This window comes from Prinia subflava, chromosome 21 (genome assembly GCF_021018805.1).
Source record: "Prinia subflava isolate CZ2003 ecotype Zambia chromosome 21, Cam_Psub_1.2, whole genome shotgun sequence".
Lineage (NCBI taxonomy): Eukaryota > Metazoa > Chordata > Aves > Passeriformes > Cisticolidae > Prinia > Prinia subflava.
In genome coordinates this window covers 3,815,025-3,837,568 of record NC_086267.1, presented here as the reverse complement: position 1 = coordinate 3,837,568, position 22,544 = coordinate 3,815,025, and the positions used below count along the sequence as shown (strand labels likewise).

At 47.4% G+C, this 22,544-nt stretch overlaps 1 protein-coding gene across 2 annotated transcripts in view; it reads left to right on the top strand.

The window, feature by feature from the left end:
* The window catches only part of CAMTA1 (calmodulin binding transcription activator 1), a 232,811-nt gene that overhangs the window by 162,643 nt on the left and 47,624 nt on the right, over positions 1–22,544 (top strand). For both annotated transcript variants that reach the window (XM_063417232.1, XM_063417229.1), the window contains one exon: positions 15,481–15,634. In XM_063417232.1, coding sequence (XP_063273302.1) covers positions 15,481–15,634 — 154 coding nt within the window. The remainder of the gene's footprint in view (positions 1–15,480; positions 15,635–22,544) is intronic.

The following is a 22,544-nucleotide window of genomic DNA, read 5'->3' as shown; positions in this document are numbered from 1 at the left end:
GCAAGCAGCTGCAGCATTCCTGCTCTGCATGTCCTGGTGAAGCCAAAAGGGCAGAAGATTCCCTAAGCCCCCCAGCAAAACTCTTTTTTCCCCCAAGATAAGTATTTCTTCAAAGGACTGTGGCAAGGTGGCTGTCATTTATACTCGTCTAAACAAAAATCATAACAGCTGATGTGTTATGTGAGCAGTGGGTTTTAGTGGTTGGGGTTTTTTTAAAATTTATTTCTACTGATGCATTCTCTAAGGTATTTCTAATGTAATTTGGGATTATTAGTGATTTCCAAGGTGTCAAAGGGTTCAAACTGCTTGGCTGAGCCTATTACTCTGAGCAGCAGTTGGAGAAGGGCTTTCCCATCTGATGACTTTTGCTTATCAAGCAGGAGGCAATACCTAATACTCAGTGAAAAGCCTAAATCTGGTCTATGGAAAGGAATGAGCTCTTTCTGAAGTGCTTCAGTGCTGAGACACATCTAAATCAAGTTATTGAGCAAGGGGTGGTTCTGTGCCATGGGGCAAGCAGCTTCCTGTGAACACTAACTGCGTGTGATGCCTGAGCTGAATACCCTTCAGAGCTGCTTAACAGCTCCTCTTTTCCATTTTGGTGATATCTTTCTAAATTATACATTAAACTTATCAGGCTGAGTAATGCATCACAGCTTCCCCGTGTCAGACTTAATGTTCCTTACTCAGCTGCAGCTTTGTGTTTGCCTTTCCCTTCCGTTTATCATCAGGAAAAGCCCAGGTCCTCCTCTCCAGGAGATGCCCTGCAGGAGCCAGGGGCTGCCCCATCCCAGGGCAAGGCTGGCTCATGAGAGCACTGCCAGGCTGTAAAAGGCTCCTGGAAAATGCTGAGTGCATGGAACTCCTGCTGCTGTCCTGTGGGATGTGGGTGCTCTGCTGTATTTGGGGGTTTGTGCTTGTGAATAAATTAAATTAACACCCGAAGAGTCTGAGTGAGCAATACACAGGGACAGGGGTGACAGCGCTGTGGTGGCCTGGGGGGTGTGGGTGACAAGGGACTGACACTGTGGTTGTTGGGAGTTTAGGTGCTACAGGAAAAACAAGTAATTTGCTACTTTTCCTTGCCAGTATGTCTGAAGACAGATAGTATTTGGTTAAGTGCAGCTCTGAAATGGAAACTCAGGCAATTTTCTTTGAGTGGCTTCTCAGATCATTGCACAGCAAGATGCAGCTAAGGAGAAAGGCATGTCTCTTGGTTTTTAGTGCTCTGTGTTAATGCTGGTGTCTTCTGCAAAATTACCAGGCTTTGTTGCTGTTATTCTGTGCAAGGAGGAATTCCTAATTTTGGGGCTTTTTTTCCTTGTGTTGTGGGCCCTTTTATATTTCTTCTCTTGGCTGTTAATACCTCCCTCCCAGGAGATGAAATGAGTTCCTTCTGTTTGCTCCCTGTCTGTCCCTTGAGCTCCCTCTGTATCAACCCCTTGTTTGAACCCAGGCTCCTTTGGCCATGCCAGACCCTCCAATGTGCAGATTCTGTGCAGGGCTGCTGCTGTTAGAAGCAATCCTTTTTTATTGTTCTTTTTCATTTTATTCTGATGTATATATAAATAATTGGATGCCTTCAGTAGGCTGCAGCTATACTCCTGGGTCATATATCCATCAGTTTTCTGTCTTTTTTTCCCCCCTCAGAAGTCAGGAGGCAGCTGTGGGAATCAGTGCTGCTCTTTCAATAAATGCAGTCACTCCAATGTCTGTAGCACCTGAGCAGGCTTTCCTGAACAGAACAGCTTTTACTATTAGTGACACACTTTCCCTTATTATGTTTACATTCTATAGCAAAACAATGTATGTTTTCAGCAGAATTAATCAGTATAATTATATGTTGTTTCCAGTGTCAGGTTCAGGGTGGTGATTAGCCCTCTCAGCAGCAATGGGGATGGAGAGCTAATCTGTGCTGAAAACTCTGATTTTGAAAGATGCCGTTTATACTCCATTTATAAATTGAATATTTCCTCTGAACGCCCCTAACCAATTTGAATAGAAATGTATTTATACCTGATGGCAGTACACAGGGTTTGTTTTAGATTGCAGCTTTGCTTCTGCAGAGGCTGCCACTACTCAGACAGGACCTGAGTCTTTTTTAGCAGGAACTCTGCCCCTTTGCATTTGCCTGAAGTTATACCAAATGAACTACAATTGCTTAAATCTGCATAGTCTTCATCTTCTCCAATCCCTAAAAAAAAAAAATAAAGCCCTTGAATATTCTGGATTCTGACAGTGCAGCAAGAGCTCCTGCATGAGCTGTGTGTGGCTTGTGGTGTGTCCCTCCACAAAGAAAACTCCTTGGCCCCTTATAAAGTTCATAAGGCAGGCTCAAGTCTCATTGCAAAAATAGAAGAGTTGATGATTCCTTATTTTCTGTAATTTCAGCCTTTCAGAATAGGGAGCATTTTACAGACACAAAGCTCCAAGAATGCTTTCATTTGCTGTTTCAGTCTTTTAGAAAGTGCAATTATACAGGAAGGAAGTTCCCGCATTGCAAAAAAGTTCAGATCAATTAAAACAATTTACTTTGTTGCTAATGATTCCAGACTATTTTAATTTATTGGTAAATAAGTGGCTTCAAAAGCATGTTCGTTCAGTGAGTACAGAGAGGAAATGTTAACAGGGTCTTGGGTAAATTGGTTTGGTCACAGACTCTACCTGCAAACCTTTCTGTGCAGGCTTGCCACACAGCCTGAGGAATTCTAGATGTAAAGATAACTACAATTTGTGATGGGTTTTCAGCAGAGAAACACAGGTGATGGGGGGTAGCATGGGCTGGCACAGCCAGAATGGGCAACCCGTGTTAACAAGGTGAGGTGCACCCCTTTCTGTGTGTTACAGAGCAGAGGTGATGAACAGCATATACTGGTCAGTTTTTATATTGGCCACAAATGTATTTGGGGGAACATTTTGAATGTTCTTTCAAAATCGACCTTTTTTTAGCAGAACTTAACAGCGTTAAAAAACAGGAGTCGGTGCTGGTTTTGTCAGGGTCTCACTTATCCCGTGGACAAGTTTGCTGCAGCTTCAATTTGCCTGCCTGGAAAATTGGCTGTCACATGCCAGGGACAGCCAGATCTGTCAAGCTCCACAGAGTTTTCCTTTATTAGCTCTATTGGGTTTATTGCTTTTCGTATGCTCTGAGGGATGATGGTTGTTTAGTGACAAGAACCTGAAAAATCATTCAAGTTGACAATGCTTTTTAGATTTCATTTTTTCCTTGTGTCTCTATCTATAAAACAGAATGACTTGAGGACACGGTTAACATTGTGGGGAGTTTGCTCTATTGCTGGGAATGTGCCTTCAAGCTCTGCTCCGTGCTGTTGTTACCATCCCCACATCAACCAAATTGCAGTAATGGGCATTTTCCCTGTCCTGCTGCAGCTTCTGGTGTGGCAGGGATGGGTTTTGGTTTTCAGCAAACAGGCTCTAATCTCCTTGGGCGTGATGGTTGCTCCAGTCATTTCCAAATTGAGTGCAAGTTGGGATGAAAGATTTTTTGTGACGTTTTCCAGGCTCTTGCAGTAGTGAGCCAGCTGAAACGTTTCTGACATAACACTAAAATATCAGGAAACCTGGAGAAGAGAGCATTCCAAACAGTGGTGATGGAGATCTCCTCTGGCACGGGTGTTTCTGCCTAAAGAGGGGAATGCTGTGTTCCTCAGAGAGGGCTCTCCTAGCACAGAGTCCAAAGGAGGCTCTGCAGGGAATCCCTGTGCTCACCCACGCTGCTTTTGTTGCCTGTCATTATTACACATCCCTTTGCAGGTTCTTTGGTGCTCCCTGGTGTGGCAGGCAGGCAGCACAGACCCTGTGAGGCCCCTGTTCCTCAGTTTCCCCTGTGCTTTCATATCCCAGCAGCCTGGGAAGGGCAGCACCACTGCTCCAGTGCCAGGGTTTGGGAACAGCACCATTGCAAGTGTGATGAGAACAGGATCCCCTTGGCTGTTCCCTGCTCTATCTCTGGCTGTGAACACGGGGTGGAGGAAGGGTGGTGCTGCTGTAACCACTTCACAGGGCACTGGTGATCCTGGCAGACACAGAGAGTGTCCAGCCCTGCATTTCTGGAGTGTGTCCTTCTGCAGGTGAGCAGGAATTACATGGGGAATCCTGGTGCCTTGAGTTCCTGCCCTAGCTGACGTTTCCTCGCTCTCTGCAGCTGTGGCAGGTGACAGAAATGCCTCTGATGGCAACAGGAACGTTCCTGATGAAGAGGAGAAGGCAGCTGCAGCTCTTGTGTCTGTGCCAAGATGAAAATCTTCACCGTTGAGTGGTTTGCAAAGCACAACTGCAGTCACCTCAGATGGTGCTGTTGCTGAGTGAGCACCAGCTCTCCATTCCAGCAGTATCACAGATCATTTATCTGTGGCTGGATGAGTGGAGTCACTCCTCTCTAGCAACAAATAGGAGCATCTGGGCTGGATCTCTGGCTCAAACAGGCAGTCTTTGCTGGTAGAATAAAAGGCAGAAAACCTATATGGGATACATACAAAGGCTAAAATGTGGGTAGGCATGTAAGAGTCTCAGTATTCTGCTCAAAACCAGCCCTACCAGCAGTCATGTGTGGCACACTTAATAACAAACCCTCAGATCAGTTCTCTTGCTGCCTGATGAGGTCCAGATCTGAGAGGTTCAAGCTGAAGAACAAAACCTGGTCAGTCCTTTATCTGAAGGACAGCAGGACAAGGGTCTCCATTCCTCTTCCATGTTCTGTGCAGACAGGAAAAAATGGAAAAAGCAGTAAATTAGAAAATGCACAGAGCACTCTTGAGCCTGGATAGTGCAGAGTATTGCTGTTTCTGGGGTTTCAAGGACTCTTGTCATAAGCTGTTCATTCCTCAGTGTTACCTCTCTCTTAGATGCTTCTTCAGATGCATCAATGCCTAAGCTCAAAAACCTCTTTGATCTGTGCTTACTTTGCTGAGCATTTACCAACTTAAAAGTGCCCGTGTTAAACTTTAATATTCCCGTGTCTGGCACTGGATGTTCCAGCTACTGCTGCTTTTTTGGGATGTCTCAGAAGATAGCAGTGTGTGTAGCTGGGTCAAGTAGCTGATGGGTGAAACAAGCAGTGACTGGCTGTGTGTAATAGTCTGCATCTGTTACTGAATTTCAGAAGCTTTCCTGCCTTTTTGTATTTTGTAAGGCATGCAATGTCATGGGCATTGTGTGTTCTTTTTTCTTGCTGATGGGAATGTACACCACAGGCAGCAGCACTTGGTGTATAAAATATCTCAGCTTCTACATTTGGCAAGTAGATTAAAAAAAGGTGAGAGGGAATTTCTGCATGTAATGGCAACTGCATTGCTATTTGTTGTATTCTTCACAAGGCATTGCCAAAACTTCACTCTTTTTCTTGAAGCATACTGTGAAATAAAAAGATGAGGGAGACTCTCCAGGGGAGATGCAGCCATGGAGCTACCAAAGAAATCGATAATTCTCATGTGCCACATCTTCAAATGCTCACCTGATAAATTTGTGCTCACTGCTTAAAAATCTAATTGGATGAAGTGTTGGCATCTGTCACCAGCTCAGCCTCGAGCCCAAGGGCTAAACAAAGCTCACCTTTCTCTGCTTAAATAACACAGCTTTGGAGGTTATCAGGGCACTGGCTGTGCTGGGAGATCGCCAGGCTGCTCCTCTGCAGCGAATCTGAGGCTGATGGATCAGGCTGAAGGGCAGTTTGCTTTGCTGTAGCAGGGCTGTAGCAACTTCTGCTCATCCCTGAAAACATCTCCCTTAGCAGCCAGGTCGCTTGCTCTGAGCTGGCAGGTTGAGGCAGGATGGACTCACTGTCCAATTTACCATTCTTTGCTCTCAGTGTGTGAAAGAGAAACCCGATTTGGGGCAAAAAGGAGCCAGGAAGGAATGTGTGCCCCTCCCTTGAGTTCAGACTTGTGCTGGCACTGGCCAGAGCTGTGTGTCCACCCTGGGAGTGCTTCTGTGCTTGCTCTGACATAGTGAAACAGAGAAACAAAATCCATTTGTCAGATCTCCCCAAGAGAATGCCTGCATGACCAGAAAGGAGTCAGAGTCCCTGGAAAGGTGTGATAGGGAGATAATTCCACTCTTACCAGCGGGTCAGAGAAGCCCCTCTGGGTCACACAGCAGCACTGCTGAGGGTCACATTTCCTTTTAAGATTCCAAGGATCCACAAGGGAGTCTCAAAGTGTGTGTGGAGGAGGCCCAGAGAGCTGGGCTGTCCCAGCCTACAGCAGGAGTGCCGAGATGAGAATCCCTGTTTGTTAATCCTCTTGTGTGCAGGAGACTTCTGAGTGGTAGTGAAGAAGAGAGAAGGCTGTCTAGTAATCTTTTTCTTGCAGTTCAGCAGAAATTCAAGTCTGGTACTCCTTTTTTTGCTTTAGGATTTGATGTTTCTGGTTTGAAGTGCTGCCTCAGTTCCCAGCTGGCTGCTGTGGATCCCTTTCAGGACCCCAAGGCTGATGAGTCACAGCCAGGAGCTGTAGGGAGGATGGATGGAGCCAGGTCCTTGATTTGGCACTTTGGGGTGTCCCTGGAACCTCCCATCTCTCCCACTGGGCACAGCCCCCTGTTCCTTAGCTTTTATGCATCTTTTGTTTGGACCTTCCACTTTGTGAACCCTCACATGCAATGCAGAAGTAAAATTGGACTCCAAAAGGAGAACCTTGGATTCCCTGGCAGTTACTCATGTCTGGAGGGGTTATCCAGGCACAACAAAACCTTCAGTGAATAACCTGTGTGCTGTACAGCAGTGTCATAAGGCTTTTGCCATAGGAACAAACGTGTTGCAAGACTATCAAAGGCAACATTATGAAAGTGTTTTGAAGGTTATTGATGTTATTCCTCCGGGAATCGTATTACCAGTCACTGATATCAAAAGTAACAAATTTAAAGAAGCTATAAATGATAGAGCCCTCAGAGCAAGAGCAAAGAATAGAAACAAAAAGGACTTGTTGGCTTACCACGTACTATATAGGCTGCATGGAACATTAAATAGCATTTATCTGCTGTTCCTCCAGGCAGGCATCAGGTTCACAAGTGCCTCCTTTCCAGGCATCTGGAGCCCCATTAGGGGCTGTGTCTGTGCAGGGAAGGGGGTCAGGGCTGGTGAGCACAGTGAGCACTGGGATCATCCTCTGGGGTGCTGCTGGAGCTGCTGCCACCTTCCAGCCCTGCAGAGAGCTCCCTTCCTGCTGGGCAGGTGGGGTGTGAGGGGCAATCCTCTTCCAAATTATTTTAAATCATTTTTATATGTACAAAAGTAGTTTAAGAGCAGTGCTGAAGGACAGCATGTTTCTGTAGGGAGAGCTTATCACAAGCTCTCTGTACATTCTCCTGGGTTTTTCTTGTTTGGTATTTGGAAATGTCAGCTTTCTATTACTTGATCCACCTACAACAATACCAATTAAAAAAAGTAAGAAGTGATGCATCTGCAGGTGCCCGTAGAACTGCTCTTAATTCACAGAAGTGCATTAATATTTAACAGATAATAGTGTTATTGAGGCAAACTAGGCCATCAGCTTGAGAGAAAAACTTGCCCCATCTTCATTCCAACTCGAATTGGAAGCACCGCGTTCTGTTGATAGAAACTTTGAAAGCACTTGGTGAATGTCAGTGGAGCTTTGAAATTAAAATTTCTTCTTATTTCAGACCAACTATTATTGTATCTCTGGCTTGGGTGAGCTGAGAAAGGGCAGAAGCCACTTGGGGCATGATTTATAATGCTGGCATTTCTGGCTGGTGATGGGGTTGGAAGTGTTCTGAGCTGAGCAGTGCCTGAGCTCGTTTGAAATGCAATGACAGAATTCCCATGTAAAGGTTGCAATAAAAACAGAAAGAGGGAGAAGAGATTCTGTACTTCAGAATGAAAAAAAAAAATAAAGAGTCTTCACAAATGTCAGCTGAGGGATCTCTGGCTCACACTTGTGGGGAAAAATAGTCCAAATGCAGTAGCAAATCTTTACAGAGCAGCAGCCTGCAAAGAGAGCAGCACTGTTCCAGCATATGCAGTACCTCAATATTTACATTTGTGTCTGTGATTTGTTGGGACTTTGCCCGTGTGTGCATGGGCAGCATAACGTGATTTCAGAGTACTCATGCAGCTGCAGGGCAGAACTCTGCTCCACATCTGCAGTTTTGGTGGCTTGGAGCTTCCCCACTGGTGCTTTATTGGCAATCAAGCCTTTGCCTTGTGTTACCCTACAAAGAGCTGTGTTTTGTTGCTAAATCAAGTAATCCCAATGTACAAATTGGGCTGTAACAGCGAATTTTTTGAGATGTTTTGAAAATGCAAAGCACGGTTCAGGTGTAGGACACTGAAATATCATGTGGCTTTGATGTTCTCCTCTGCACTACTTTCCTTGCAGAAGAAATTCCCCTGTTCTGGAAATGGTTGCAATGCACAGGTTTAACATAGGAAAACACAGAGGCACTGTGCCAAGTAAGTCTTCAAAGGTGGAGAGCTGGAGTAGCAAAATATACTCCCTATAGCAAGAGATGTGTGTGCTATAATAAGCCTCATTTGTCAGGAAGAGTTTCTCAGAGGAGTTCAAACCCAAAGAAACCTTTGCTTTGCCCTCAGCGCTATTGTTTGAAAATCCTCAAGGCTTTTGCAGAATGAATTGTAAAACTGCAGAGAGCAAGTGACAGGGAGGAGGAGGAGATGCCTTGGTGATTTCCACGGCAAATCTGTCTCCCTGTAGAGGCAGGCGGTGCTGTGTGCAGCAGCTGGGTTCAAGGCAGCTGCTGCTGCTGCTTCACACTTCTCCTGAGCAGGCTTGTTTAAAAGGAGATCTCTGAGCGAGCTGAAGCAGGGCAGGTTGCTTTCCCTGAGTTTTCCTTGCATGCTTTAATCCTGGTTGTGTTTTTCTACAAGCAGTGGCATAGCTGTAGAAGGCCATTGACTGAGTCAGCTGCCCTGGCACCCCCTCTGACTGACAGCTCAAAGCTACGAAAGTCTCAGGCTGCTCTTTCAAGAATCCAGACAGACAATAAAAAACCACGGGTTTGAAAAAGAGCCTTGCTCTGTGGGTGGCAGCTGGAGCTGGTGGTTCTCAGAGAAAACCCTTAGGAGAGTGGGTGGGAGCCAGGCTGTGCTGAGGATGCACTGCTGTTGATGCCCTCTGTGCTGGGCTGTGCCAACACCACGAGTGCTCCAATGCCACGGACTCAGGAGCCCTCAGACCTTCCTGGGAAACCACTCTCGTGGTCTCTGAGGCAATAAACAGGACAGGAGAATTCCCTGCTGCATCTCCATCCCTGGGACCTCTGTGTCAGCAGCAAAGCTCCCTGCATGTTCTGAGATAAACAAATGCAGCCCCAGCTCGTGGCAGAATTATCTTGTCCCTGTCAGTTGCCTGTGCAAGGTAAAGCTTCCAGCTGAGAGAGGTGACACAGATGAAAAGAAATTTCCATTGTCCAGAACAATAATACCTGTGTGAGAAAGAGAAGTGCCTTTTGTTTTATTTTGCTGCCTGTTTCTGGTTATGTAGCATCATCTTCCTGTTACACATTTACTAGCGCTAGAGGTATTGCTGTGAAAGATAAAGAACATCTCAGAAATCAGTTTCTTTTGGAACTTTAGGGGGCAGGAATTACTGCATGTTATTTTTCTGTGTCTTTCAAAGTATACATTAAGTAAACATGATCCTCAGGAGTATTTAGAAGCAGCTCTTTCTATATAAAATATCTTCAAATGCATCACATTTGATGATGTATTAGTGAGTGTTTGGTATTTGTTCTATATTAAGACTCTTTGCTGCTCACACTACTTAAATGCTGCCTGCTTTGTGTGCTGTGCCCTCACCAAGGTATTGAAGAGGAACTGGGGAACACATTATAAAGTATACAGCCAGATGAAATCTTGATTCTCTTTAAAACAACTGCAGGAAATCTCATAATCTCAAAATATTTTTTTGCTTTCCAGCCTTTCTGTATTTGCACTATGTGAAGCTGTATCATCCTGTAGCCAGTCTCTTGTCTCAAAAATTCTTGAACTTAACAAACAAACAAAAAAAATTTGGGCTAGAAACTGGGAAAATGACTCTGTGTTGGGCTGGCTGACCTTCTGAGACAAGCATTGTATAAATTATTTAGGGTATAACTGTTGAGACCCCAGCCATGACTGGGATGTGGGGATGGTGGAGATGGTGAGGATGGTGGGGATGGTGGGGATGGAACCACCCCAAAGCTCCTGTACCCAGGCAAGGACAGTGACAGCTGGCACGAGTTCCTGAGCAAATGTGTGTCAGGATGCTGATTTAACTGCAATTAAACCCACACATGCACCAATGTCTCTCTGCCTGGCTGGCTGCAACCATCTTCCCTTCCTGAGGAAGCTGTTGAGGGGCCAGAAGTTCCAGCAGCTCTTTTGTCAGCTGGAGCCATAGAGGACAAGGTTAATTCAAGGTGCTGTGCTAGCTAAAAGAGATTTTCCAGCAGAAGGAGTCCTGCTCTGCAGCACAACTGCTTTTGTGTCTGGCTCTGGGGTCTCACTCTCTTCCCCGTGCTCCAGTGCTTCAGCTCGGGTGCCAGGGCCATGCAATGTCTCTGGTAATTGTCTCGTTCTCCCTAATTAAACATGCCCAGCTCTAGATAAATTAAGGCAGTAGGTTGTGCGCTCAAAGGCAGTGGAGTTTTTTTTTGTTTTCACAGTTAGTGTGGAAGATTAATATATTCTAAGGCATCAGCCACCAGGTTGCCTTCCATAGCATGACCTCAATTAGAAATTAGTTCAAGGATAAAGAAATTGCTGGGATTCAAACCAATAATCTTGCCCAAAGCTAGCATTTGGTCTCTGAAGAAATTCCATTACTTCAGTGTCTGTTATGTATTTGTGCCTTTTTCTTCAGGTGTCTCAGCCTCTGCTCTCAAAACCTTGAAAAAGGAAACCATTCAGAAAGGCATTGCTATAAATAGTAGAGGATTCTGTCATCCATGTGTCTGGGAATAGTTTCATTCAGTGGTTTGATTTTTAGATAACATACAAATGATACACAGGCACTCCCAGTGCCTGTCCCTGAGTTACCTGTGGGTACTGAAGCATCATGTAATGATAGCCCCTCAAAACCACAGAAACCTCTTTATGTTCTCTTTTTTGGGGGGTGATAATCTGTCAGATATTAATTTTGTCACCCCACAGCAATGGATGTGAATTATCTTCCCAGAAAGCTGAGACTTCCTTTTCAGCCTTTTGGATTGTTTGAGAAATACAAAGTAAACCCCATGAATGAACAGCTGCCAGACAAGAAAAAACTTATAATTTTGGGGGTGAACAGGGAGGGAGGGGGGCACAGGAGCTGCCTGTGCATCCCACTGTCATGCCCCACTCCTACCCTTCTGCTTCGTGGTGTAGCCATCAGAGCTGGAACAGGCTGGCCTCACCACCTGTAGGGCTTCACAGATTTGACACAACAGAACTGACACAGATGTCCAGTGCCAGCCAGGGCAAGTGGCTGCATTTGGGGGTAATTACTTGGCTGAGATTAAATTCACCGATGCTCATCACCCCTGAGGATGATTTACTTCCTTTCGTCCTTCCAGCAGGGAGTACATATGCAAAACTTTCAGCTCAGAGGTATTTTTCCAAAGAAAATTATCTTCAGCTGTGGTCAGCGGTGATTTGGGAGCCCCTGGCAGTGAAATTTTGCCTTGAGCTGATTGCCTTGGCTGAGCAACTGAAGAGCAGCTGGAAGCTGGCCAGAAATGGCTTTTGATTTTTGCTTTTAAAAGAAAAAGAAATGGAAGAAGAAAACCAAACTACCATGCTTTGGTAAGACAGTAGGGTTTTGTGGTTATTCTCCCTGAAAAGGAAGACTCCCCCTCAGAGGGGGCTGACTCTGGGAAGTGAAGAAGCAAAAGGTGGGTGCTGAAATGAGTTTCCTCCAGGAGCTTTGGAGGAAGTGACCATTTCTTCACCCCAGCTTTGGTCAGCCCTTTGCTGGCTGCCCATGCCCACCACACCTACCAGAACTGCTCCAGTTTGGTGTTTCTGCTCCTGTGAAAAAACAAACAATCCCTGTTTTAGTCAGGTAATTTCCGTGGTGTGTGGTGGGCAGCAGAGGAGGCTGCCAGGCTGCTCCAGCCTCTGGGGTGCAGGGCTGCAGCACCATTACGTGCCACTATCACTTTCTGGATAATGTGTACACTTTCACCATCACATAGTTTTTCTCCTTCATTTTTCATGAGAACTGGCATTAGATTAATGGTTAAGCCATGGAAGAAATGTAACGCCATGCCAGTCTGATTTATTGACCACTTAGTGCTGATGAAGCTTCAAACAAGAGTCAAACAGATGTTGCAGTTGCATTTTTCTTCATCAAAACCAACGATTTTTTGTGTCTAACCACTTGTTGCACCCTCTCCTGCTCACCCCCCAGCAGTGGAGGGAGTTCCTCTGCCACACTGAGGAGCAGGAGAAGAAGCCAAGGAGCCTTGTCCAGGTCAGGGACAGAGGGCAGCGCCTTCAGCTCGGGTGTGGGGGAAGCAGAGTGACTCTGCTGAGGCTTCAGGCATTGGAATGATGGGCAGATTTGCAGCAGGAATGTCCCCAGAGCCATCTGCAGCCAGTGCAGGGCTCCCCTGGCTCTCCCCTGCCACCCCAGTGAGGGCTTCTGCCCTGGTGTGTCTGCTGGCCTGGCACCTTTCCTGTGTGGAAGTTACATTTGTATTTTTTCTGTCAGCCTCTCTTGCTCTCCTGGTAGGTCATCACAAATAGTGATTCATTTAGGAGTTCTCCAAACCATATGTATTCATTCATGTCAAAACATTTCAATTCACCAAGTAGATTGGCATTCATGAGATTTGTCAATGTGAGGTCAACTTTCAGATGCGGGCATAAGAAACAAACCTGTTTGGTTTGTATTTATTTTATATGCTTTTATATATAAAAAGTATAAATTCCAGTGCCAGTCCTCTGCTGAGGTCCACTTGCTTGTGCTGCACTGAAGCCAGGCAGCCCCATAATCCTGACCTGCTTGGTGACAAATCAGCACTGTCAGGCTGTGAAAAACACAGTTTAACCTGGGAGGAAGGTGGAAGCACCTGCAGAGCTGCCACCTCACCACTGCTGTGTCCTTGCTCCCTTCTTTGAAACTTCCCCGGGAGCAGGAGGTATATTTACATGAAATCTCTGAAGCATATTACTTTTTATTACTTCATCATCTAGATCACTAATTATGTTAAATTAGCTGATGGAGACTATTTGGGTGTGTGGGTAATCATTTTTACTATCTGAACCTCTTAGGAATTACGCATGAGAACTGTGGTGTTTCAGACCTCCCCTTTGTGGAATGAGAGGTTGTGATGGTTTTCTGTGTCCTCTGGCTGGCTCTGTCTGGGGCAGATGTGAAAAGGAAGATTTTGAACACCTCACAATTGAACACAAAAGGTCCAGTTGTTTGTCCCAGAAGAATCTTGGGAATAGAAGAGCCAACAGATTCTCTTTGCTTTAGCACATCCCCAAACCGCTCTGAAATCATTTGTTAGCTGTTCCTTACAAGATTTCTTTGCCTCTTCCCTGTGCAGTATGACTCTTTTAGCACTGGCTGCAAGAATTTGATACTGCTCTCTCACAGAATCTTCACTGAGAACCCCCTGCTTGCAGTTCTATCCATAGAGGGGGAAAATGCAAGTTCCTGCTTGCATATTTTCCTAACCTAAAAGAGCTTCTCCAGACAGAGGGATGTGTGTGGTTACCGAGGTGATGCTTTACAGGGCTGCTCTGCTTTTCACGTTGCTGTTCAGGGGTACCAGTGGCCTCCCAGTGCCAGCACCTCCTTATCCAGCCTGGAGGAGCTGGGACACACCACAGCCACCCCTGTCCTTGGGGATGAGCAGGATGCTCCCTGTGTGCGGGGTGCACCAGGGGGTCACTGCACACCCAGCAGTGCTGAGAGCCCCCTGCCCCTGCCCTGGGCTGCTCCGGGTGCAGCCCCCAGCGTGCTGGGCTGCACTGCTGGGCTGCACTGCTGGGCTTCAGCGCTGGGCTTCAGCACTGGGCTTTGCCCATCAGAAGTTCCCTCCACAGGTCTTCTTGGTGAAGGTGTCCTGCCCCAGCTCTCCCCTGGTTTCATAAGCAAGAGCTCCCTTCAGCACAACCTGTGCAAGCTGGTGATGGGTTGTGTTCCTGCTCCCCCTCGGAACAGGGCTCTAACAGCATTAATGAAACATTAGAGTTTTAATTACACCATTATCCTATTTATTTTTATAAATAATTCCAAAGCAGTCATTAAAGTTTGCGAACTTAGGAGTAAATGACTTAAGGGAAAGAAATCATCTCCTCAATCTTGTTATTATCTATTGAGCAATCTCCCTGGGACGCTGTTGGGGAACCGGTGGAGTTATTGCTGCTGCTGTTGTTAAGATGATTCATTTACTCACAGGGTGGTAACAGAGCTCAGCCCCTGCTCCAGTGTTGGTGGGATGGCAGAGCAGTGCCTCAGAGCAGGGGCTCTTCCCATAGCTCTGTGGGAAGGGAGAGGGCAGCAGGGTCAGCTGTGGGATCAGCTATGGGATCAGTTCTGGGATCAGCTGTGGGATCAGTTCTGGGATCAACTGTGGGATCAGCTGTGGGATCAGTTCTGGGATCAGCTGTGGGATCAGTTCTGGGATCAGCTGTGGGATCAGCTGTGGGATCAGCTGTGGGATCAGTTCTGGGATCAACTGTGGGATCAGCTGTGGGATCAGCTGTGGGATCAGTTCTGGGATCAACTGTGGGATCAGCTGCAGGAGCTGGTGTCTCTGTCCTCCTGCAAAGGGCTTTTCCAGTCCCAGCCTTCTCCAGCTTGCAAACATCTTCAAAAGACAAGGAATTACAGGAATTAAAGTGCCCATGTTTGGGGTGCTCTGTGTTGCTGCCTGCAGGATCAGCTGTGGGATCAGCTGTGGGAGCCAGCACCTCTCTGTCCTCCTGCAAAGAGCTTTTCCAGTCCCAGCCTTCTGTAGTTTGCAAACATCTTCAGAAGACAAGGAACTACAGGCTTGTCTTTAAAGCGCCCATGTTTGGGGTGCTCTGTGTTGCCTCCTTGGCTCTTCCCTCCTGCTTTCTGTCACTGCATGGAGAGTGTGGCTGTTCCTGATGTTCTCTGGTGACTTTCTGATATTCAAAAAAGACTGATGTGGACCAGAACTGATGGAAGCGTTGTCTCAAATGAACAAAAGGTGCTTTAAACCAAAGCACATCACCTGGTGTTCGTTGTCAGTGGTGTCCATAGGGCTATTGCAAGGATTTGGTGTTGTAAGGGTTGGGACAGAGGTTCATGCTGAGCACACCAGTGGGGCAGGGGAGCTGCAAGCAGAGCCCTCAGGATGGGGGAGGCCATGTGCAAACTGCCACCTCTTTTAAAGAACAGCTTAAAATAACAGCCCTTACCTCGGGGAAATCCGCTACAATCTGGGCTCTGATCGTGATGCTTGCTGTCACAGTTTTAATTAGGAAGTTAAATGCAGAGTGCTGGCCCCAGCAACATAACCCTTGCTGTGCTGTCCCTGCAGAACCCAGACATTGTGTTGGTGCACTACCTGAACGTCCCGGCCATCGAGGACTGCGGGAAACCCTGTGGGCCCATCCTGTGCTCAATAAACACCGACAAGAAGGAATGGGCCAAGTGGACAAAGGAGGAACTCATCGGGCAGCTCAAACCCATGTGTGAGTATCTGCAGCTGCTTTTGCTTCTTTGCTGTATATTTAGGTGTCTCTCACAGCCAACAGGCATCTTGTGAAGCAGACGTTTGTCCATCCAGCTCATCTTGGCATCTTCACACACTTTCTTTCCCATATTAAACACTTCTGGGATGCATGGTAGGAGATCTGCCCAGACTGTCCCCAGAGAGGTCTCCTCTGCACACTGGGGAGAGATTGTGCCAATGTTCTCACACGTTCTAGGGCTGTTTGTAGACACCTGCTCACTTGCAAAAAGCCTGTGCAGTACTGGCAGTGGGTTCCCCCAGGGGCACTCCATGTTTGGGTGGTCGTGGTCAGGTCAGAATGGGTTGTTGTAGCTTGCAGGTGGCCCCATGGAACTGAGTGTTCTGAGTTGAGCATCATCTCCTACAGTTTTGAGAAGTTTCTACAGCCTGAGAAGGCTGGTTAGGTGTGCAGAGTGATGGGGAGGTTTGCCCTCAGACAGGCAGTTCAAAGAACTCTGCATCTGCCTTGGTGTATAATATTTTCCTTTGCATCACAGTTATATTGTATGTCTTGTCCTGGAGAGCACGTTCCAACGTGCACACAAACAGCTTCTTGCAATGAAAGAAAAATTAGACATAAACTGGGTCTATAACCAAGAGAAAATTAACTGCAAATGCCACAATACCAAATGTGAGTTTGGTAGCAGGTCTGCTTCTGTCCCTGTCCCCTTCCCCTGCCTGGAGGCTGCTGTCATGCCCAGCCTCCTGTAATTGGAGGCCTCAGCCATGAAATGCATCCTGTGTCTCTGCCATCCATGAAAGATCAGCCTCGTGCACACTGCAGCGTTGGTAATCTGAGTTTACAGCCCTTTGTTGCATCCTGAACTGTGCAGGCCCATGTATTCCTTTTCCACACAAAGCTGGAGGGCAGAAGAGGATAGAGAAAATGACACATTTACCCCTGGGGCTGATAAGCTTAGACAGAAATCCAGGATGTTGGTGTAGCTGAGACTGGACAAGTACCTTAACATTAAACAGGAAAGGAAGCAGCAGGCTGTTAAAAAATCTGCAGTGCATCAAGAAAATTATGTGAAAACTACAACGAACTCGCTGTAAATTTAATAACACTTGGCTCTTTTATGTCTCAGGAGGGAAAAGTGAAATTCTGCACAATTATTCAGAGTATATATGCATGTACACGTCTCTGTTTATGGGTACATATCCTGGGAAACACATCCTTAGAAATGCAGCTACAATAAAAGCTTTGGATCAGACCTGGAAAACAAAGAGGACACAGATAACCGTGTCGGGGGAACACAGAGGGGCACTGCTCGCCAAGAAGCCATCAGATTTGGTTCCAGTATAGGGTGTGCCATGAAATTCTGGAGCCAAGCACATTAGTTTCATCACATTTTTGCATTAATCACATTCTTTCACAGACTTCACAGTTTGATTGCCTGATGTTTCCAAATTTCTCTGCCCTAGAGCAGATTTGTCAATGGCTTAATCAAAGCATTGTGCATGGTGCAGTGACAGTCTCACCCTTTTACCTGTTCTGTGTTGGGGTTTGTTGTGTTTTACTCCTCTGGACTTGGAAGCTGTGTGGGGGTTTTGTTGATTATTTTGTTTTCTTGGTTGCTGTTTTCCATAAGAATCTCTCATTTAAGAAGTGTTAGTGATGATTCCAGCCAGGGGGTGTGTGGAGGTCCAAGGGCTCTGTACCTGCAGGTGGGTTCCCATTTCAGACCACTGATGTCATTCAGGATTAAGGGAGAGAAGCTCATAGCAGTTCTGACTTTGGGGAAGATGCTTCCTCCTGGTCAGAGGTTGGTGGCAGTGTCCAGCTCTTGACCCACTGACAAGTGCTGTTTGTTTAAGTCCTCCTCAGCCTGGGCTGGAGTCAAGTGTTAAAACTGTTGACCTCTGCCAGGTATTAAAGCTTTTCTATCAGAATGGAGGGTAGCAGACAGTCAGTGGTGTGGGAGCATGTTCTCCTGGCCATGTGTGCCTGGAGAACTAAAAGCAATGTGGCAGATGGCTGGCAGGGTGAGCAGCGTCGCTCCTGGAGTCCAAGCCAGACAAATATATCAAACTGCTTTTCCTGAAATGCAGAGAGACCCTGGCTGGGATGATCAGGGAGTTTGTTTACATTTCATGCATCCATAATTTGCTCAGCTCCCTTTTCCTTTCCCACTGAATCCTTCTAAAGCCAGTCCAGGCTTACAGCAAGCAGCATCAGGGAGGAGCACCAGGTCCTGGTGCCAGCCTTGTCACCCCTGTGAGCAAGAGGTGCCTTCTGCCCTGCTCCTGAAGGAGACCTCTGAACCCAGACAGAGCTTCTTGGCTGGCTGCAGGGGTGATGTTTGCTCATTCTGTGACTGTGCTTGCACTGGTGGTTATGGATTAAAAAAGCACCTTTTTGGAGTGGTCGTGGAGCTCTGAGAGCTTTGTGGGAACAGCATTAACTTGTTCTAACATAGCTGGTGTGTGAACTAATTAAGAGACTGAAATGAACCCATCTGAACATCCATGAAAGGTAAATGCTGTGGATGCTCTAAGGATTTGGGGTTTTCTCAACACCTCCAGCTGAGTTGAGACTGTAAATAATTAATTAATCAGCCTGACTTCAGCGTTCATGGCTTTGGTTTTTTGCTTTAGCTCTGATCTTTCTGTCACCTGCGTTCACACTGGAACATCCATGAACTCTGATTGCCTTCTCTGCACCATCACTGTTGGCTTGCCAGACCTCATTTTGGCAATCCTCAAGACTGAAGCCTGTGAGCCTGGAAAGCCTCATACACATTCCTGACCTCCCACAAGATGATTCCTTTCTCCTTGCAGGCTTGGAGATGAGGCCCCTTGTCTCAGAGGTGTCAGCAAGGTCAGGGAGCCCAGGGAAGGCTGTGACACCTCCACTGATGCCAGACTGGCATAATCCAGCTGTTGGGAGCATCTCAACTGGGTGTCTCAGTCAAAAGGGTTGTTGTGTGTGTGTTGCTTTGCTATGAATGCAACTTTTGGGTACATTTGTGTAAAGTGAATAGCTGTAATACATGAAAATTCTGCAGGAATGTTGTCCGAGGCACCTGTAAGTCATTTCAGGATGCCTGGTGTGAAGAATGAGCGTCAATTTGGCATAGCTTTCAATCTCCCCCTCCTTGTGCCCCATTACAGTCTTGCTTTGAGATTTCTCTGAACAGATTAGCAGATGTCCTTAGAGGCATCTGGTGGTAAAAGCAAATACAGTGGCAGAATCCATCACAGCAGAATTCTGTATATAAACTCCATATGATCAGCAAATTGTGGGCCAGCTCGTGCTGAGGGTTTCTCCAAATCATCCCCTTTTGGCTCTCTCATCCTTCAGCTGGCAAAGTATGACTTACAAGCTCACAGCTGGTGCTACGTTGCAGTCCTAGTTCCAGGTCCACTATAATTAAGAGCTATCTTCCTTTCAGAGGAAAAGCTTTTTGCATTTCTGTGCTGTGTAGGAGCCGAGGGCTCCTGTTTGTGCTGCCTGCACGCAGCCACAGCTGGGCAAGCTGCAAGTTCCACGTGTGCCCCTCAGTCAGTGGGCACGGGCTGCTCTTGCCTTTTCCCAGAGTCCCTAATTCTGTGTCACTGAAGCCATCAGGCCTCCTGGAGGTGACCTCAACCTGCATCCCTGTGTTCTCATCCTGGAGAAGGCACCAAACGCCGGCAGCTCTGAACAAAACTCAAATAGCAGCAATTGGCATTAATGCAGTTTGAAGAATTGAGTTGTTGGGAGTTTTAGCTTGGCTTGAATTTATATTCAATTTCAATAACTCTGTTTAAGGATTGGGGTTATATTTCATCTTAAAAGATCAGTTGTACAGAAGTGCTACATGGGGATGAATTTCACAATTCCCCAAGCAGTTTGTCTGAGCTCCAAAGTACCCCTCAATGGAAGCTGAAGCTTGCCAGCTTAGCTCAGCTGACCACATACAGAGCAACATGGATTCTTTAAAAAGACATTGGGTTTAGTAATGCTGACATCCAGTTTTACTGCGATACTGAGTTTTTATTAAAAAGAGAACACGACAGAAGGTGCAGATAGGTTCTTACAGGTTGTCACCCACCACTTGGACTTTGAATACCCCTGTTCACATTGTCTGCTCAGCTTCTCATCTTCCCCCAGCCTCTTCACTGCTGCAGGTGTGCAGCTCTAAAAAGGAGTCCCATGCAAGAATACACCTTTCCTCTTCCTCTGAAATCTGCAGTGGCCTTTATGTCCCCAGAGGAAGTTTGATCCTGTGCCTTAATGGGCCACTCTGTAGGGAAAAGTTTCCCTTGTGGTCAAGTTTTACCTAGCACAGACAGTCCCACTTTGCCAAAAGAACAAAATTAGGGGCTGTGTTTCAGCTGGTGCCTTTCAGCTGTGTTTGGAGACATCAAAGTGAAATAATCCCACAGAGTGCTGACAGCAATTCAGTAGGAACCCACCACTATCAATAATGGAAACTAACTTGAGGAAACCCAAACCAAATAGTTTCCTCACCCCCTGAAACTTGGGTATTAAACAAGATGTCCCTGTCCCTGATCCCTGTCCCGGTCCCTATCCCAATCCCTGTCCCTGTCCCATCCCTGTTCCCCTGTCCTGGTCCCTGTCCCAATCCCTGTCCCTGTCCCCCTATGCCAATCCCTGTCCCGGTGCCTGCCCCTGTCCCTGTCCCTCTTCCCCTGTCCCTGTCCCCCGTTCCTGTCCCTGTCCTTGTCCCCTGTCCCGATCCCAGTCCCTGTCCCTGTCCCTGTCCCGATCCCAGTCCCTGTCCCTGTTCCCCTGTCCCAGTCCCTGTCCCTGTTCCCCTGTCCCTGTCCCGATCCCAGTCCCTGTCCCTGTCCCCCGTTCCTGTCCCTGTCCTTGTCCCCTGTCCCGATCCCAGTCCCTGTCCCGATCCCTGTCCCTGTCCCAATCCCTGTCCCGATCCCTGTCCCTGTCCCCGTTCCCTTGTCCCAATCCCTGTCCCTGTCCCTCATCCCTGTCCCTGTCCCCGTTCCTTATCCGCTGGCGCCACCTGGCGGCCGCCGGGCGCCGCTCGCGGTGCTCTTTGCAGGAGGGGGAGGGGGAGGAGGAGGAGGATGGTGATGATGATGATGGTGGGGATGGTGATGATGATGATGGTGGGGATGGTGATGATGCCCTTGAGCCGCAGCCGGAGGAGGGCAAGGACCCCCCGGGACGGGGGCAGAGGTGGCCGCCACTCCGCTCCTCCGTGTGCGAGCAGCCTTGGACGTCCCGCGTGTGTAACAGAGGCCGGAGCAGCTTCGGAAGGGCCTGGCCTGTCCTGCCCGTCCCCTCCAAGGGACATTGGGCAGCACTGCCCATCACACTGCGTGTGAGCAAAGCTTCAGGAAAGGTGTTGTTTTGGAAGGCAGAGATCTCCTCAAAGAGCAGCTCGGAGCAGAATGCCCGTGTGAGTCCCTACAGGACATTAGCATTCAGGGAGTGTCACTGCTGTCCCCAGCACTGAGGCTCAGGTAAACCTGTCCTTCACAGCCAGTAACGAGTGGAAATGGAAGGCCGGAAAATCAAAGCTAAACTGTGTGTGGGCGTCTGAGTATGAAAGGATAAATCTAATGGAAATATCCTTCAGCCAAACTGAGAAATCAGAGTGAGGCCTTTACTTCTCTCCCCAGAAAGGCAATGGAGATTGAAGGGACGGGGCTGCCATTTGCAGCTGACCATCGCCATGGAAACGCCTCGGTGTCACCGCTGGTGGCAGCGAGGCAGGGATGGGCACTGGGACAAAGGCCCTGCTCACGCTCCCAGCAGCACTTCGGGGATTTAAAAAGCATTTTGTGTGGGTCAGGGGTGGCTGAGGGCAGGACTTGTGACACCAGGGCTTGCAGCAGGCTGTCGAGATACATCGGGAGGGAGAGGCAAACAGAACCTTGATGATTCTACATATTTTAGCTCTATCAGTCTATCCAGCTTACCAGTTGCATGTGGGAGATCTCATTGTTCTTACTGAAGCAACAAAAGACCAAATTGGGGCAGAGGAGCCACACACAGGGTATAGGGAATGGCTTCATCATTTACTCTACATGTACACGTATGTGTAAGCTGTGTTCTGGGGTTGGTATGGAAGAGCAAGGTCTTTGGCATAAAACCAGGAACTGTAAAATGCTTGAAGTGGCAAAGAGAAATGTCTAAGAGCGTTCAGAAAGAGTGCAATGATCAGATTGAAAGGTGGGAGGGTATTTTAGGAACATGTTTTCCTTAGGGTGGAGAAGCCACAGAGAGAGAAACAGGGAAGCAGCTGTTGATGGTGTTAGGTGTGGAGTGATGATGAGACAGTGAGGTTCAGGTGATGGGGAGGAGGGAGATTCCTGCAGGGCAGGAGGACTGCAGGCCTGGAAATTGTGGAGGACTGAGTACCACCAGCAGCAGCAGCAGGCAGAAAGAGCTAGGGTGCTGTAAGAATCTTGGACAGTCATATGTTTCTGTGTGCAAGTTTCCCTTGGATTCTGAGCAGCCTTTTTGCTGGTAATTCAGATCATCTTTCATTCCTTTGCTCATGGTGGTCAAAGTCCTGGCAGTGCTAATGAACGAAGAGCTGCTGGGCACTGTCAGAAGGTAATTTTATTGCCTTTTCTTCAAAAGGGAAGAAGGAGAAGAAAGGTGAGAGCCTGAGCTCATGAAAAGAGATTAGAGCAGCATTAGCACTGAGTTGTGGACCTTCCCCAGCCTCAGTTGTCTCCTTTGAGCACCAGTGCAGCACCAGTGACTCTGCCTGGCTGCACTGCCTCGTGCTGCAGGTGCTGTGCAGAGCCTGTGTGGCAGCAGGAATGTGTTGCTGCTGTAATGCAGCAGCTTTTAGACCCTCCATGCTATCATTGAAAAGGAAAGTGTTGAAGCAGTTCACAGCTTTCATTTTAAATTATCAGGAAATGCAGAAGGAGTCTGAACA